The 20,083-nt window shown below is 37.8% G+C and overlaps 1 protein-coding gene across 1 annotated transcript in view; it reads right to left on the bottom strand.

Annotated features, from left to right (window-relative positions):
• DENND1A (DENN domain containing 1A) overlaps positions 1 to 20,083 on the bottom strand; it is a 225,181-nt gene that overhangs the window by 25,454 nt on the left and 179,644 nt on the right. The window contains exon 19 of the mRNA XM_009280582.2: positions 15,036 to 15,167. Within this exon, the coding sequence (XP_009278857.1) occupies positions 15,036 to 15,167 (132 nt within the window). The remainder of the gene's footprint in view (positions 1 to 15,035; positions 15,168 to 20,083) is intronic.

Below are 20,083 nucleotides of genomic sequence, written 5' to 3'. Positions count from 1 at the left end.
ATGTTCCTGATGCAAAATTTAAAAGTAGTTATTTGGTGTACATACCAGAGGTAGGATTTCTCTCATATTAGGTTTCTGTTTATATGCAGGTCAGCACACAGGGTCCATATAATGCTGTGACAAACTGGGGTGGGGGTGGGGGGGGGGGGGGGCAGGTCTGGTGAAGGAAAGGAGTTATAACTCAGCCAAATATCCTCCTAAAATGAGATCCCAACAGTGCTTTCTGAACAAGCAGAAAGACAAATGCTGAAGTTTCATTTTCAAGGATGCTTAGACCTAGGAGCAGTGCATGCATAAACTACATCTGCTCCCACAGTAGTGCAGGCAGTGGCAGAAGTCACACAATCCTCCTAAGAGCTGGACTAAGGCAGGCTCTTTGTATCCATGCCCTGAGCTGAAGGAAACCAACAGGTCCCACAGTCCAGATCTAAGGGGGATAAGGTTAATACTAAACTGCGCACAGTGGCTGAGTTAACTACAAAAACTGGAGTGAAGAAAGGGGTTTGGTGAAGCAGGAGAACACATAGTCAGTTGGCATTTGTACACAAAGGGCCTCTATCAGACATTTCCTGATGCTACTGATCAAACAGAGGCAGTTTTCTTTGGCTGATGGTTACAGGCAGATCTATTCAGTGACAGTGAACTATGCCTTTGCAGGAGCTAATACTTTCATATCCTTATCCTGTCACTGGATTATTTTTTCCAGCTGAGATTTAAATATCACATATGATTAAGCTTTCATCTCTGATCGAAAAATAATTATATGTGTTTCCACAATAAAGACACATACAAATACTGCTTTGGGAAAAGATTAAAGGTGTAGAAACTTTTGCGTCTCTTGGACTTTTAAATAGGCATTGTGTTAACTCTCAGAACTGTGACCTCAGTACTTGTAACAACACAGTCAAATCCAACAGTCAGATTCAAATTTATCTTATCCACTGAATTGCTACCAGAAATAAAGTTCATTTTGAGGTCTTGTATGCATTGCACCACATATTATATTTCTGAACCCTAGAGAGATCTGAATAGAACGATAAGACAAAGCTACATATTCACAGCAGCGTGTTCTCTCCTTTAAATATGGATAGGGAAATAGTATGGCTTAAATTAGTGTTGTGAGGCATAGAAAAGAATAGGCAAAGGGCAGTGAGGAGTAACTGATGTGGAGGTCCACCAGGAGGTAACAGTTATGTGCCCTTTACCAGAACTTCATTTTTAATGTTGATGTTAGTATCTGTCACCAGAATGGGATAAGCAAGTATATTCAAACTATATGAAGACCATATTTACTGAAAAAGCCACTGATTTGAAGTTAATTTGTTAATGCAGCAAAACACGTTGTTTCTAAAAGGTCAGTAGGGGAAGCTGTGTTGGAATATCAACTTAATTACCTGTGCTGTAAGGATGAATGGATACAAAACAGCACACGGCTACATTGCTAAAAGCTGCTAAATTGCTATTCTAGGTATGTTCCTAAATGTATATACTATAGTTTTTTCTACGAAGGCGAGAAATGTCTAAATTAGCACTTTCTTACCAATAGCTGTTTACCAGCATATGTTTTTACTCTAGATATTTTCTTAATTGTTTTGTTCTAAATACTTCTGAAGCAACAAGACAGAAAATTTGCAGAAAGCCAATTTTATGACTGCAGATCTGGCACTGTTTTACTAATTATCAGACAAGTGATTTTAAGCTATGAGATGCTGGGGGAAAAAAAAAAAAATCTTACATTCACCTTTACACTGTAAAAATACTATTTAAAAATTATAGATGCCACATTTCATAAAGTAGCTATTATATATCCAAGGAATTTTCACAATACAGCTATTTAGTTTTTTTATACTAGAGAAGATATTACAAAAAGGTCATTTTTGGTCTGCGAGGTAACAGCTCATGAGCAGAATATTATCTCAAACTAATTGTGGATGTCTGTTGAGATTTTTTTTAAAGTGGTATTCAAAACAGAGCCTTTACGAGTAATTTAGAGGTGCTATTTAATGTGCAGCAACAAGTGCAACTAGAAAAAATGCATAAAGGAAACACAACTAGATGAAAATTGGTTTGTAAGTACACATAGAAAGAAATGTTTCTCTCTCTCTCTCAATTAGTAGTGAAGGGTGTTTCTAATAATCTCCAAAGCAAAACTTTTCTACATGCATATCTTATTTCCTTCAGAAATTCAGGACTGGTTTAAAAACTGCTAGTATGTTTTAAAGACAATCAGACATGGGAGAGAGATGCACTGTCCTGAATGTACCCATGCTCAAACACATCACGCTGCAAAAGATCTGAAGTGCTGACTTTGGAAGAATATGCTGCACCTCAACTGTACACTCAATAAAAAAAAAGGGGGGGGGGGGGGGGATGAAATAACAACACTGAAAAATGTATGGTACCTAAAAAGATTCAGTACAGAAAGCAGATGGAATCTATGAGGCAGCTGTTTTATTATCCATCCAGATCCCTGCACAGTGCGCACACTACTTTTTACATACTCCCTTATGTACAGCTCACAAACTGGGATGACAAGAACAGTGTATGCTTTACAGCATATATTTTTAATTTACACTCTGAATACTTCAACAGAAATCTGCTGGGTACTGTGATAAAAATAATCTCCATGTTTTAAGGGATGCCTCATTCTTCAAGCCATATTTGTAGACTGGGAAGGTAGAATCAATCTGGCAAAAATGTAGCAATGCGTATAGCTGTGCCAAGAATTTATGAAAGTGGCAGAGATTGCCACAATTAAACACTCTAATTATCCTTACCTTTCTAGCCAGGAATCTTCCGTTACATAATGGAGAAGTAGACAGTAAGAGAAGGAAATTAAAGGTAAGTGCCTATAAGCTCCTGTTTTCCCTAATACTGAATAAGGATCTTTATTTCAGGTGTCTGAGTCTTATCTGGCGTCATGGGCTACTGCCAAAGATGCATCGGTCCATCCCAAAGCCACTGAGAGGAAACTCACTCTTTACTAAAGGGGAAGAAAGGGGTTTTCTGAATGTCTACCCTTGCTTCATCTCTCTCCTGGCTGAGACAAACTCTGTCCTTCCTAATCAAGGGTAAAAAATACCTTTTTATGATGCATCTAGACACAGAGCACTGATAACTCATCCTCATTTGGCAGTGTTGATAATGTCCATCTATTAATCTCATACTATGCAAACAATCCCAGAATAGCTAACTTTTAAAAATATTAAATGTTATAATGTACAACATACCACAGTTTGCTTTAAATCTAGGACTTACATGGTACTAACCAGACGTAGATCTCTCCTACAACCAAGAACGAAAGCAGGAGCATGATATCAGGATCATGTCTATCTTGTCAAGTTAAAAGGTTCCACCAGGATGAAGCAAATAGGCCTCTTAGCTACGTCTTATAATCTGCTTGTTATGGAAGAGTGCCAGGGACAGAAAATCCTAAAACCACAGGTTACACTACTGTGGATTATTATTGTTTATAACTGATGCTATTCTAAAAACACATGGCTTAAATAATAAACCCCTTGGCTGTAGAACTGAATGGTATTTTATTTCTGTTGTCCGCAATTACAGAAAAAAGGAAGAATTTTGAGAATTAGATGGATATATTTTCCTATGTGTGCAGTAAGTGTTGAGCAGATGGACATATTCAGGCCATGCCCCAATGTAGCATGTGTTCTTATATGATGTTGATGGGAGGAATATTATGTAGTAGTGGTTAACTTGTAATGGTATCTGTGGTTAAGAGCTGTCAAGACTACTGATTACTTCCTAGCTCCAGTGACAGGAAAGCTCATATACCACGCAAACAAGCAGTACAAAACCCACAAAAGATCATATCAATACAATTTGAGATAGTGACCACTTAGTTCTTCTATTTCACTTTTTATCTGCTGTGCAGTTGAAAATAAACCCTGACCTCCTCCCATCTATACATGCATTCAGTTCTTCTAAAACACTGACACACACACCCCCCAACTATTAAACTGATATTATTCAACACTTCGAAGTTTGAAGACTCGTGACATTTTCCAAAGGAGATGCCTGTCAACAGCCTCTTATTTACCTGGCACAGATCGCAGGTGTCTGCAGACCACAGTTTGAAAACCACTGTAAGTTAAGCTATGTGTACTAGGTATCTCTTCCCACAGGAAACAGATGCCTACAGAACACAAAATATTTAATTCAATCTAGAGTCATTCTGGTTCAAAAAACCCTCACACATCTTGTTTCCTATTTCGTTTATGTGTAGTGAAGCCTTGGATGACTAAGAATCATACTGCAGACAGCTAAATACATAAGCCAGGAGCAGGCTAGCATTCTTTTAATCCAGTTTCTAACTGCTCTGCTCTGTTTCTGTAGTGCTTTGACATGAGTGTTCCTTGCTGAGCCTTCCTTTTGCAATTTGCTTCAGCAATCAATGCTGTTTGGGTAAGGGGGTAATTTGCAATGATTCACTAGCTTAAATGCATACACAATGTTTTTGTTCTGAGAAGGTATCAGAAAAATCAAAGAAATTTCTACTTACAGAATGGACTTCTAAGTAAATTTCTTTGAGATACTCACATAGACCACTACGGCCCATTTTACCTGCTCTCCTTGTCCCTTAGGGCAACCACTGGTAACTTAGTACCATTTTTTGTTATTTCTTTGATATTTTGTCACCTCCTTTGCACCTAATCTTTTGCACCTGATTTTTTCTGGACCCTGCAGTAACAGCAGAATTGCATTGACAATATCCATGCCCAATCCTAGATGGATAACTCAGTGAACACACAGGTATGTTCATGGTACTAAGGCATGTCTAACACCCAGAAAATAACATATCCCATGGACTCTACATTGCATGATATGCCTTAGCCTGAAAGCAGTGTAACTTTCATTTATACAGAAAGAGAATAAAATCACAATTGTCTGTTACATTACTGCACGATGAAAGGACCCTGAAAGAAAACTCCCTTAACTCATTGAACCATGCCCTTTATGGATTACTAGCAAAACAGCAAGGAGTTTTTTTTCAGAACTATTCACAGAGATAAAACAGGGAAGGGTTTGAGAGAGAATCTCATTGAGATGATGTTCAAATTTGAAAAGGACTTCTACCAAAATAAGGTATATTTTGCAGTGGCTTGTTTTCATTCTATCTGTTTCTCAACATACATGGATGGAGAGACATGTTGCAAAAAATCCCAGACCCCAGGAATATATTTATCCCCATGTGTTAAAGTCTATCCATCTACTATCTCAGCAGAGTTTAAAATCACAGCTAATAGGTTAACAACTGTTTTTCTTCTGCTTCAAATGAAGAATATCAGAAAGCTGGGGGAATATTCGGCTTCCCAATTTGTACTGACTGCTCACTGCTACCTGCAATGTCTGTTTGACAGGACTGACATTTTGTACCGCTGTGAGATGGGAAAACGTGTGACATTTTTATTCATGGTGGCGTACGCCCTTGTAATGATCAGCCCTGGTCGATGTGCTTACTGCAGCAGCCCCGAGCCCTCGGAGAACAAACAAGAACCGAAGGTGCCAGCAGTTCGGCTGCCTTATTAAACACCACCAGGATTCTAACGAAGAGCAACTGCTGGAAAATCTCACTGTCAAATCCTCAAGGACATTGTCAACATGGAACTAACTACATATATTTTTCATTCCAATACTGGAAAATCCAGCAATGCAATATCAAATATAAAGAAAAAAGCTGCACTATTTTGTGTGTGTTTTCTTCTTTAACTGGTCATTTTGTCAGCTTTACATTGGACTTTCTGTGGGCCTGATACTGGAATTCAAATCAAGGAGATCATGCAACCCATATGATTCAAAATGTTGGAAAATGGACGTATCTCTTATTATCTTTTAACAGCTATTCCTCTCTAGCAAGCAGAATACTTGTACAGAAAAAAAAAAAAAAGAGATGGTCTCTCATTTAAGGAGTTCTATAAACAGCAATGACTATCTGCTTTGCTCAGCTTCATCATTCGCCGAGGAAGTCTGCATAATTAGGGGGACACTCCTCCACATAAACACACAAAAGTACACGGCTCCTCTATCTGTAGCATGGCACTCCCCAACCGTTTTACTAGGTATTAATCAGTCCAGCTCTGAAGGGCAAATCCAAAAAATGTCTGGCCAAACAAGCAATCACAGTGGGGTTAGCAGTTAGAAGAATCATATGTTTGACATACTCTCTCCCTCTAATCTTCTAGTTTAATCCAGGGGCCCAGAGGTCAATTCAGGCAGTTCTGGCCTAACTGCACGTATCAACTTCATAAGTAATACATAAGAAGCTTCTGGATGCTGATCTACACTGATAGACTAAGCAAGTCATCCATAAGACCCTCTGAGCTTTTCTCACGTCGTCAATCTAGATGATTTGGTTAGCCTTGCATGTACTGATGTATTTATTTTATATGTATGTATTATTTATAAAGTGCAATTCTTCTTCCACATGCCAGCAATGATGGACCAAGATACTCTCTACAAGATATTTACGGGTTCCTCAATATAACAGGACTAACAAGGAAAGTCTGCAGACATGGTACAGCTGCTATTGCTTGTCACAGAGCCCTACGAGGTCGGCTCAACCACTGTATTTTCTCCATACATCCAAGCATTATGGCATCTGACTTACATGTACCCAAAGCAGTAAATTTATTCTGAACAACCCTGTGTAAGAAGTGCTTGAAATGCCAAGATAGTTGGAAAACACTAAAAGCCACAGTCCGGAATGTGCTTTTTTGTGGATGAACACATCTGCCGGATGCAGGACTGGAGCCACATAATCTTACTGCAAAGCATGAACTCCTACATAGCATGAGCTACATGCTTACTACATTGCTGTAGTAGCTGAAGAAGACATAGCCGTCTGGTTGCTCATTAGAAAATACTGGCAAGTGAGTGCATGAGAGGCAGTAACCTTTGGGTATGCTCTGCAGGTGGCGTACATCTTCCTAAAGAGAGCGCCAGGTCTCACTTGTCAAATATTTACATGCATGACAAGAGTGCAAGCCTTTTAGTTAGATAACTCCTATCCCATGGATAGCCATTTCTGCAAACCTTGCACACCACAAGGCAGAATTTCAATCAAATGAATTATTTTCTTGTCCATTGACATTGTTTTTATTCCCCTGACTAAGAACACTGTCCCCTAATAACCTGATTGGACATTTGAGCAGTCTCAAGCAGACATTAGATGGACAAGTGCTTCTGGGCCAATACATTTGCCTTTCTTGCAAGGTGACTTTTACTGAGCAACAGTGAATTCCTTTCTGAAAGGAACAGTCAAAGAAAGGAGTGAGAAGAAATGAGGGTAGAAAATATGCTTTCTGAAGACAAAATAATTTTAAAGAACTAGGCTTATACTTTTGCTACATCCACAAAGAATCAAATGGAGAGAGGGAGGAAACTCCATGTGGCTCAGCATAAAGGAACAGGGAGACCATATTGCTCATCAGTGGGGAAGACTGGAATGGAAGCTCATTTTCTTAATGAAGGTATCTCTATTGTCAGTTCAGAACAGTTCAGAGTGGCAAGAACAGGAGGCTGGCTTTGCAACCATAGCATACAGTTGCATGAATATTAGAAAATGAACTTGTTTTCCCCTTTCCCCTTTGGTTTCCACCTCAGTGCCACACAATGCCTGCTGTGATCCAGGGGAATCTGCTATTGTTCCAATGCACCTGGGTGTGAAGGGAGTCACAGGGTCTGGCAAAGGAGCCTTCCTCCCTTCCCTACTTCATCTCTTTTACCCTGGAGATAATCCCTCCCTCTGCTCGACTCTGGCCTCAGCGATCCAGTTTTGCATTTCTGGAATGTAGCTGGCTGGTTTTCTCCCCATCTTCCCCCTGACCTCTTAATGCTGTTTAATCTTCTTGAAGAAGAAACCTGCCCTACAAAGCAGAGTTTGTTTGGCATGTCTAAGTGCAGATCATGAATGGGAAAAATGAACATGTTCATTTACAGCAAATGATCAAAACAGCAAATCAGCTGGCAATTTCCATTTTATGGCCCACGAAAGTTTCAACAGCAGTAAGAATCATCTGGGAAGAGAACTTAGAGAAGTCTTTTCACAGTCAGATAAGCTGCTTTAGTACATGAATATATTTTCCATTTGTTTCATAGTTTTTTACATTAGCTCCCAGAATACTAATTCTCTCTGGTTTGCATCAAGAATGGAATATGATTGAATCTCTTAAGTAAAGACATACTTGGAAGAGTCTTTTGTATTTTATTAAGCTTTAACTTTTGGTACATAAATGGAATAAAATATTCTATTTGCTGCTAAATAAAAATAAGCCACAGAAGCATAAACACACCTAAGCTGACAAAAGACATTCTAATTACAATAAAAACAATTAGAGAGCTGAACAGAACTGCCAGTATAACTTGCTTCTAAAATGATACCCTTTCCCAACAAATGATGTTTCTGGCAGCTTATCATTTGTCATTTTAATTGTACTAGACCAGTTGTGCTACTGACTCTGTAAAAGCTCCAGAGAAAGAACCTTCCTAAGTAAAGATTTGTTTTTAAAGAAACACGCCCTCTTGTGCTTACGCCCCCTCTCAAAGACTGATGGGAAGACCGAGCATAGGTAATGATCCTGTATGAACAAGGAGGCTCTTGTAGAAGCAGTCAGTGCAATGTTTCAGAGGAATAGCATGAAGGCTTGGTTAGGGGTGGAGGAGTGGGAAGCAATGAGGATAGAAGCAGAAGCTTCATTAGGAGAAAGACGTGTTAAAAACAAGCATATTTTTGGAAAATAAAGTGTTCCCTTTACTCCCCAAGAAGAGGGCTACAACTCTGCCAAATGTTAAGTGCTCTGTTTGACCATGTGATACCCACAATCTCAGACTGTACAATGGTACAGGCTCTAATAGAGCTGTATGAACACACACCAGGACACACGACTGCAGTAGTTAAAAGGACCTGTCCTTTTAGATGTGTCCACTCATCTAAGCAAAGTCTCAAAAACATAAAAATCATACAGCATTTCTTTTCCCAGCTGTAGGTGTTTATCATAGCCACAGCTGGTGTACTAGTGGCCTAATAGTTAAGCACTGACTTCTGGAGGGAAAAGGCTTCTAAAATATCAGATTCAGATATTAATCTACCTTTCTCCCTTAGCAAAATCATCAATTTATACATTATAAAGGAGTTTTGTTTTGTTTCTTTTGCTTTAGATAATGGAAAAAAAATACATATAAGAGAACTGAGAAAGCCTGCTGCTCATTAAAATCTCAGCAAGATATTTTGGAGAGCTGCTTGTGTTACCTGAAACAGCTATACAATCACCATCATTAAAGAGATGCCTGCATTTCCCAGACTCTGCTTTTTGGCTATAACATACATAACATGTATAGATATCAGTTACCCAATACTTGAATGAGATATTTGAGACTTCTGTCTCCAAAACCTTAAAAAATCAAACCCTCCAAAATACCTTATCAAGATAGTTCAGTCTTGCAAAAAGAAAAGGAAAACACCTTATTCGTTCTTTGGTTTTTTTGTTGTGTTGGGGTTTTTTTGTGGCATAAAGGCAATTTATAAATTGTCATGTTTGTTTATGGCGTAGAGATATTAAGAATTCTGCAAACAACATACTTCTGAAATCAGACAAAATTGAACTGCAATACAGATCAATCAGTTAATGAAAATCACAAAGCAGAAGAGATCTAAGGCTGCTTAACATTATGCTCTGTGCAGCATCCTTATCACTGTAGCTCGCCACCAACCGTTCAGTGATGGAAGCCAAAATTTCTAGCAGAAACACACAACTCAAGCACCGCTAATGCAAACTCAGAATCTGAAAAATACTATGAAAAGGTCTGTATTCAGACAGTCATTCTTCCTTATTTTGGACATAAAATGATAAGACTTATGAACAATCAAGAGAACTAACATTTCTGCAGCCATTAGGTGAAAGTGAACATTATTTAAAAAAACAAACAAACAAACAACAAAAACAAAGCAACAACCAAACAACACCCTCCACCCCACCCCCCAAAAAACCAAACCAAAACAAACACATCCAGCATCACAACAGACCTCAGTGTTTCAAGCTGTGGGTCCTGTCAAAGTAGACCCTAACAGCTGCTTGCTTGGACAAGGAATGTGTTCAAAATAGTCACAGTGACACAGCGTAGTGTTTATTCTCCAAATAGCTAAAAGATGACAAAGATAAACGTGTATTCTACCTAAAAAGTGGGAGTGTATGCATGGAAGCAAAAACTACAAACACCCGAGTCACACACCACCTGTATTAGCTGTCCCACTCTGCCCTGTTCAATGGTTAGTGGGCTCACAGTGCTTGCCCTGCCCTGCACCACTGGGAAGGATCCCAAGGACAGCTATGGCAGCATGTGTTCCGATGTTTTAAGTAAGTTTTGGTCAGGTTTTAAGACAAAAAGCAGGAAGAAAGCAAGCAATAATGAGACATTCACAAAGGATGTTCTCTGTAGCATTTTATCTTCTACTATAATTAACCTTACTTTTCCCCGAAACAGACAGTACTATGCAGTACTACATACTATTCATTTGAATCTTTTTCTTGGCTTGAAAACAGTTCCCTCTTCTCCCGATTCATTAAACCTTAGTTGCCTGTATTGCTATTGCTACTTGTTGAGTACAGTTGTATTGCCTCAGAGTCCATGATGATAGTTCCTTTTATTTGGTTGATCTGAGGGTCAATATTAAAGGTACACCTTGAGTAAACCAAAAAGCATCTTCTGGAGGGAAAAGGCTTCTAAAATATCAGATTCAGATATTAATCTACCTTTCTCCCTTAGCAAAATCATCAATTTATACATTATAAAGGAGTTTTGTTTTGTTTCTTTTGCTTTAGATAATGGAAAAAAAATACATATAAGAGAACTGAGAAAGCCTGCTGCTCATTAAAATCTCAGCAAGATATTTTGGAGAGCTGCTTGTGTTACCTGAAACAGCTATACAATCACCATCATTAAAGAGATGCCTGCATTTCCCAGACTCTGCTTTTTGGCTATAACATACATAACATGTATAGATATCACTTACCCAATACTTGAATGAGATATTTGAGACTTCTGTCTCCAAAACCTTAAAAAATCAAACCCTCCAAAATACCTTATCAAGATAGTTCAGTCTTGCAAAAAGAAAAGGAAAACACCTTATTCGTTCTTTGGTTTTTTTGTTGTGTTGGGGTTTTTTTGTGGCATAAAGGCAATTTATAAATTGTCATGTTTGTTTATGGCGTAGAGATATTAAGAATTCTGCAAACAACATACTTCTGAAATCAGACAAAATTGAACTGCAATACAGATCAATCAGTTAATGAAAATCACAAAGCAGAAGAGATCTAAGGCTGCTTAACATTATGCTCTGTGCAGCATCCTTATCACTGTAGCTCGCCACCAACCGTTCAGTGATGGAAGCCAAAATTTCTAGCAGAAACACACAACTCAAGCACCGCTAATGCAAACTCAGAATCTGAAAAATACTATGAAAAGGTCTGTATTCAGACAGTCATTCTTCCTTATTTTGGACATAAAATGATAAGACTTATGAACAATCAAGAGAACTAACATTTCTGCAGCCATTAGGTGAAAGTGAACATTATTTAAAAAAACAAACAAACAAACAACAAAAACAAAGCAACAACCAAACAACACCCTCCACCCCACCCCCCAAAAAACCAAACCAAAACAAACACATCCAGCATCACAACAGACCTCAGTGTTTCAAGCTGTGGGTCCTGTCAAAGTAGACCCTAACAGCTGCTTGCTTGGACAAGGAATGTGTTCAAAATAGTCACAGTGACACAGCGTAGTGTTTATTCTCCAAATAGCTAAAAGATGACAAAGATAAACGTGTATTCTACCTAAAAAGTGGGAGTGTATGCATGGAAGCAAAAACTACAAACACCCGAGTCACACACCACCTGTATTAGCTGTCCCACTCTGCCCTGTTCAATGGTTAGTGGGCTCACAGTGCTTGCCCTGCCCTGCACCACTGGGAAGGATCCCAAGGACAGCTATGGCAGCATGTGTTCCGATGTTTTAAGTAAGTTTTGGTCAGGTTTTAAGACAAAAAGCAGGAAGAAAGCAAGCAATAATGAGACATTCACAAAGGATGTTCTCTGTAGCATTTTATCTTCTACTATAATTAACCTTACTTTTCCCCGAAACAGACAGTACTATGCAGTACTACATACTATTCATTTGAATCTTTTTCTTGGCTTGAAAACAGTTCCCTCTTCTCCCGATTCATTAAACCTTAGTTGCCTGTATTGCTATTGCTACTTGTTGAGTACAGTTGTATTGCCTCAGAGTCCATGATGATAGTTCCTTTTATTTGGTTGATCTGAGGGTCAATATTAAAGGTACACCTTGAGTAAACCAAAAAGCATGCAAAGTCAAACCGGAGAAAAAGCTGTAGTCACGCCCTTCCACTTTGGTCTCCTCGTGTAGTCTTATTAAGAACGCTTTGTTTAAATCTTTACTGCGTTGCCCTAGGCTATCTGGCTAAAATCCTTCTTTTCACAATCAAGGAGAGCTTTCCCACAATGTCTTAGTATTACAGAAACCACTGTTAAAACAATTCCATAATAAACAACCCTCTCAAACAATGCCTGCTAACCAGTTGCCAAGATGAGCTACAACACTACGGAATCTCGTACAGTTAGATAATTGCTGCTAAATTTTTGAGAACAATCAGCTGAGGTGCTATACATTCAAAGACATTTCAGGATATTTTATGGATATTTTTTGTAGCCTAACAACTGCAGATACACAACTGTATTTAGAAAAACTAAACACTACCTCACTATAGGGTGAGAGATAATGAGTTAAAATTAAAGGTTGCTGCTGGCTTCCTAGCCCATCCCCCTTTAGCTAATCTGTCATGTAATGAAGAGAAGCACCTAGCATAGGACAGCTAGCTGCCGGCTCACTTACAGCGAGCTGATTAAGAATGTTCAACCAACAGCAGACTGCAGACCTTTCCGACGAAAATAAATAGACTGTATGCAAATGTGTTTGTCACTTTGACAGCATGTCTCAATTAAAGCATCTCGCTGCTGTTGGTAGGCTCTCTCACTGCAGTGGTATGGACGAGGCTTACTGCATTACTGATACACAGGGCTTGACCCTAATCCGCATGCATGCATTTTAAAAAAGTCTGCCTTTGCCATATACGCTAGCATAATACTAGCAGACATAGAAAGCAAGTGACAATGAGAAAAAAGCCTCTTTCATCCTCTTCAGTTTATAAGAACTGTGAATGCACAAACAGCCCTTATTTCAGAGTTCTTGTGGCTTTTTAATTGTTCCCACCTACTGTATTCTAGACAGAGTTAAAAGTGACACTAAAATCTTTCCCTTTAATCACTAGTTAGAAGCCATCCCCCATTTAAACAGTAAATGTTGCTGCTTTTTTCCTCCCCAAAGCCTTAATTTATATTTCATAAACCTGAACATCTCTTCCTTTTGAATGAAAGTATGATTTACTTTTCATTTTGGCACTGGGCTATCAGGAAAAAAAGACCTGTGAAAGGACAAAGGCTGTAAGTGAGATAGCCCTACAACTGCTAAGTTAGATAATTTTTTGGAAACCGACATTTGTAATGTAATGACAGTAATAAGCATTTAGCAAGCGAGCCTTTCACCACAGCCAGTGGTTCAGTAAAGCTGATGTGTGTTTCTTTCGACATAGAGAAAGTGATCATTAAAAAATTTGAAAGTGACTTTTAAAAAACTTCAGGAATTTAAATTTGCACTTTCCACTCGATTATATATTTCATTAATCTACCAAAATGTTTGAACCATCCATCCTTCATAAACATCTAAAGGAAAAAACTGAAAGTGGATTATAATATTATCTGGATTTCTGACTACTTTAAATGAAATGTAACATTTTCCTGCTAGAGCTAGATGGCTATGTTTCTCCAGTAGCCCCGATTCCTCTCAACTGTATCGGCACAGAAGTGAAAAATAAATCACTACTGCAAATATTTAATTGGAAGAGAATCTGTTTGAAAAAAAATTCTCCAAGAACTTACATTTAGCACTGTGGTGAAAGTTCTGAAAGAAACAAATCTAATTCTAAAATGATACAGACAACATTGCTCTGAGCAACGATTATGTCTCGTGTTGCCCCATCTAATACCTAAACAGTCAATGCAGCTATACTGACTAGTTTCTATGAATACTTATCTAAAAATCTGATTTGCTTCACATTTTATAATTCTCAATATTTTACAACCGTTTTAAAATTACACTGTTTCCTTAGAAGAAATCAGATATTCACTTCTGTTTTCTGATCATAATACTGTAAAAAATAGATACAGAGAAAGAAAAGGCAACTGTGAACACAAATAATGTTATTTTTTGATTCAGACTACACTTAATAGGGCAAGACTGGCAAACTGATAGTAAATACTGTATGTTTTTCCATGAAAATCACAGCAACTACAACATTTTCTAAATAACTAACTCTTAAAGAAAGACACAACGAAACTCACTCTTTTGCAGACATATCAAAAGAAACATAAGAGTAACTTCTGTGTACAGCTCAGTTGTCAATACTGAAATACAGAGTACACTAATAAGCTATTAATTGATTTTTCCATCTTAGTTCATCACATTTAATTTTCAGAGAATGTTAAAATGCTTTAATAGTTGGATGTTCCATATTGACACTAATGATCTGGCTAGATAACAGAGGACATTTTAAATTATACATCCTCAGTCCTGAGGGCTATAGCACTTTGCATGCTAAAAGAACAGCAAAATAGTTTATAAAATTGCTATAATAATTATGCTTCCCCCCATTCACTTAGAATTTATTTTCCTCAAAATCATCGTATGAACAAAAGGAATCAGTAAACCCCAGAAAAATCAGGTTTTAGAACCCCATTTAAACAGATACAACAGAAATAAATCTATAATAACATAATTCAGTTACAAAAAATAATTAAGCAACTGGCATATTCGTTATTGTGACTTTTCTCTGAACTATTTTTGCTGAGTCATACAATTTAAAGAAACCTAACACTAAGACATACCTGACCAAAATGTACTGTGATTGGTCTCCTGTCTTCCCTTAATTTAGGGTCCTTCTTTTCAACCAATGGCGAAGGCGCTGTCCTTGGTAGAGATTCCTCCGGTGTTGCAGAACACCCATTCTCAGCAATGTCCTGTATGGTAGGAAAAGGTGAATAGCATGGCCAGGAACATTCTTGATTAAGGGTAAGGAGCACAAAGGAGACACTAGAGGATAATGCTGACTAACAATTTTGATGTTAGGGGAAAAAAAACCACCAAAGTACAGAAAAGAAAACATCATTAGAATAAAACTTTTAGTTGCACTTTGTCAATCAGAGCTTGTACACAACCACTCTCTCCTCCTAATACCAATGTTGCACGCAAACAGACACATTCAATAAAATGTCTGACTTAAACATGCAAAAGCCAGGAAATATGTAGGGAGAAAAAAAAATATAGCTCAAAATTTCTATTCTAGGAACACTAGGAACAGGGCTATTCTGCTTTTTGCAAATGAAAATGAAAACAGGAATTCTATTTACATACTTCACAGAATTATCTGTAGCAGAACAATTACTTGTAGAAGTGGCAAGGAGAGATGAAACTCACAGCTCAGTTAGCTTTGCATTTTATCTTTGAGTCTGTGTATACTGAATATGCCTTCAGGAGATTGTATAAAACAAACTGCTGCCTAGCAGGATGCTTTTTTGTTTTGCTTCGCTTTTGCTTTTGACATTAGTCCTCATCTTCAGAAGTAAAGTGACCCATCAACCTAGGTTAGAAGACTTGGCAGGTGTATGTATATGTAACATAGGTCTTGAAAAAGACAAAGGCATGCAGACATAAGGTATCAGACAAGGAGAAAAGAGTTTGAAAGTCAGTTGAGAAACAGTCTGTAACGCAGTGGGCCCCAAACCTTACATCTCTTTGCAACAATGTCAAGGAAATAATGCTTGGTAAATATAGAGAGAAACCTGCACACACTGTAGCTCTGCAAGACTGACCTAAGGTTGGCTGCTGACATAGACATTGCTTTGATTCACTGACCTTTGACATGCCCCCTCAAGTTTCCGTCTTGCTAAGGTACAATAATGAGACATGTAAGCTGATGGCCAATTAGAAATGGTTCTTTTGGACACAGGCTGACCTAATGTGTTTAGGTCAAATGAAACAAAAAGCTGGATGGACTTTCTAAGGGGCTTTGTCTGCTCCACAGAGAAGCTGAGAGACCTTTTTAGATCCAGCTGGTAGAGCAGTGGTTCACCAATATGGGCATAAGAATCATGGGGAAATTAACAACTTGTTAAGGTCAAACTAGAGAGAAAAACTTTTTCCTCCCCCCGCCCTCCAGCTGCACAATGCTACCTTGTCTTGAAAAAATTCAACAAAGTACACTGAATTAGTAACAAAGAGCCCCAAAACAACTCAATGACAAGAAATGCAAGCTTCTGTCAAACTCATACTTCAGCTTCAAAACAGCAACAAGCTACCAAGGGATCTGGTCGGTTTTGGAATCACATAACATGGCAGCAATGTATACTGTTCTGAAATGTAATGACATTAAATACAAACTTTATTTACATCTTTCTATATAAGTATAGCCATATTAAATGTGCACTAAGCTTCAGACCTGTTATGCATATGCCATAAAGGTGCCCAGCACATTCAAAGCCACCTGACCTGCACTGAACAGTGGACATTCCCAGCACTTCAGAGCTTTCAGAGTTCCACCTGGAGCTGTGGCCCCAACCAAGGCAAAAGACAGCTGGGAATCAATGGAAAGCAAAGCATCTTCCAATCCAGGCAAAATTTCCAGAAAAATATAAGACGGACACAAAAGTTTGGACATCAGGGGAATGGGAGGAGATAAAAGATACAGACAGAGCAAGCCATTAAGCAAAACCCCCTAAGATGTGTAACGATCACTGCAAATCCTTGCAGCTTTTATTGCTATAGATTTGCTGTACTTCTCTGATGATATAATTGCATACAAAAGATAACATGTTCCTAAAGTGTATTTCCACTGTGTTTGCTGTACAGACTTCCAAAGAAACTGCAGCAGATTTCAGTCAAAATTATATTTAAAAAAAATATATACTTAATGACATATGAGAATTAAAATGATTTGATACCTCTCTATTTTTTCAAATTCCAAAAAGGCAGACAAATGAACAACACAGCTTCGGTCATCAAAGCAAAATTTGCTTCACAAAAGTTCGTTTTCTACCTTCAATGAAACCACATTTGAGCTAAATAAACAGAGAAATCTGATTTTAAACACCCTAAATAAGGGCTCCAAGTAGCTTTAATATGATTAAATGTCAAAGTGTTTGGCATTCCTATAATTGGAAAGTAGACAACAGTCCTTCAAAGCAGTCTGTGACATACCTTCAGTCCACTAACAGACTTTGAATACAGTTATTCAGAAGTCAATAGGGAGTACAAGACAGACAGAGAGATAAAACCACAAATAGGAAAACAGGACTCTCCGATTCTGAACTTCAGCTTCAGAAAGGTATCAGGCCTCACAAAATGTCTACTGATAAAAGCAGTTCTTCAGCTTGAGAACTACAAATGACCAAAGAACTGCAGTGGATCATAGTGCAGGCAGGCCTTAAAAAAGCAGCGCCCATTCCTGGTACTAAAAGAAAAGCCAGGTAGACCTGTGCATCCCAACTGAGGGAGCGGATTTACCGGCCAGAATGCTGTCTCGTATTTCCACGCTGCTTCTGAGATCCATGCTAGTACTTCCACCTGAAGCTGTGCTGTGTAAGTCTACCAGCTTGGTTGGTGCTCATGAGCAGTTCTTTGTACTGCAGTGCATCATACCGTGTAGATATGTCCTAAGTCTGACTTTTCAGTTTCGACATGTCCTCAAAAAAGGGATTTGGTATAAGCCAGCAAGCTATTCCTGAAGTAGCTTAAGTCATATATATTATTCCGGATAACAACAAAAAAACATGCGACCTATCCCTCCCAAAAACTGGAAAAAAATGGAAGGTGATAAGTTACTCATTACTGGAATAAATTCTCCAGAAATGCAAAAACCTAGCAATGTTTCAGTGACTTTTTAATGAAAAGAAAGTGTAATTTAAAGATATTATTAAAATCAAAACCACCTTTTGCCTGAGGATAAAAGATACTTTATAGATTACTGGAAAAAGAGAATGACAACAATCTATCACACTCCATAATTATCTCCATATATAAACAGTGCTTCCCCTAACAACTGTCTGTTCAGGTGAAATCTTTACAACTATTTATTTTAAAGGAGGAACTTCAGAGAATGAATAAAATATATATTTACAGATATGTAAAGTTTACCCTGTAAACTGAATAAGGTTTTCTTCTGTTTAAATATGCATTAGCAATTTTTCTAGGGACCTTTTGTAATGGACTACAAATACTGTCCATTAGAAGAGCAAAAAACACATTCCAGAATGTCTAGAAGGATTCTTCAGGTTATTTTATAAACCTCTAAATGAGTTGTTTCTAGTTGTACTGATAATAAAGCACTGACAACAGCCCATTGATGACAGACATTAACTAGAGCCACACAGGGCTCTCATAAGTAAAATAATGCTGAATACATTAATGCCAAGTGCCCAACCATTTATATAAATTGTCTTATCCATAAGCTTTCAGTAAGCTACATTCTCCCCACTGAAAGTTGAGGACGGTACCATTCATATTCCTCCTTCTTCCTAATTCTCTGTAGTTAAGCTTCAAACGAGCCAATAACGGAGTGACTTGACCACCATGGTCCATTTGTGAAATGGAAAAAGCAGCCTTTACAAAAAAAAAAAAGAAAGAAAGAAAAAGAAAAAAAGAAAAAAGTACTGTATCAGATATAAAATAAAGCTACCATGCTGTATCTATTAACAATTATTTGCTATCACTCATAAGAATCCTCTGAAAACTATTTCTGTTGCTTTGAAATACTGTACCACAAATGAACAAGGGATGGAAATAGAGCCACATTCAATCTCTACTATCATATTAAAGAAGGACCTTACACACACCACAGTGACCTCTCAACAGGTCAATCCTGCATTTCCCATTTGCAATTCAAACCCAAGACTGGAGCAGACCAAGGGCAAAATGGGCTCTTGATTATATTTAAGAGGTCACCATTGCTATGCAGAGTTGTAGGAAGCAGACCTCTAGCTTTATTGCATTTTTAAATTCTATCCTGTACAGAAGCTGCTCATATTTGGCAGCGAAAACTGGAAAAGGGATGTTTATATTTGACTTTTCCTTACCAGCGGCCTGCATACTTTTTGTATTAATAATGGAAAACAATATGTTAAAATGCAGTTGATAGTAAGTTCAGTTTAAAAATAACCTTAGGTTATCCTTAGAAGATGAAAGACTAGCATGCCAAATTTGGCAAAATTAAGTATTTAATGATGCCAGAATTTCAAACGGTTAACACTTGCACATACTAGTAAGTAAATACATGAAAAATATAATGTTCTCACATGAAAATTGGTGAGTATGCACTAATAGATTTGTCAACAGAGCAGCACAGGCATTTAGATTAAAAATAATATGAGGGTGGCCAACAATTTTTGCTATTTTTATCACTTTAAACAGAGCAATACCTCTTTTTAGAGTTATCTTCCTATCTTGCATTCAAAATGGAGAAGAGGATGGGATGGAAAAGAACAGACTTAATGAAGAAAGGAGGGGTAGAGCTGTATGCGTCAACTACTCAGAAATCTTTTAAGCTCTTATGTTGAACAATCATGTTTAACCACCTTAGTTACAGAAATGCTACATAATAAGGAAGGTGAAACAAAATTGGGCCATTTATTTGTAAATGTTATGTGTGTTTTTTAAAAAAGAGTGCTTGCTGCTTGAAGGACTAGGAAGACAACAATAATAATAAAACAAAGCAATGAATGAACGAGACATTTCTCAGCCTTTTATACAAATATCACAGAATAGCATACAATTATATTAGCATTTAAAATATAGGAAGACAATCTGGTTATTTTACACAGCTCCAACTGCTTTAGTAAATGCACACGAGAAGACCAAACATTTTATTATTCATGAAGGTTTT

The sequence above is a fragment of the Aptenodytes forsteri genome, unplaced genomic scaffold (genome assembly GCF_000699145.1).
Source record: "Aptenodytes forsteri isolate BGI_AS27 unplaced genomic scaffold, ASM69914v1 Scaffold68, whole genome shotgun sequence".
Lineage (NCBI taxonomy): Eukaryota > Metazoa > Chordata > Aves > Sphenisciformes > Spheniscidae > Aptenodytes > Aptenodytes forsteri.
This window is presented reverse-complemented; position numbering and strand designations above follow the sequence as displayed.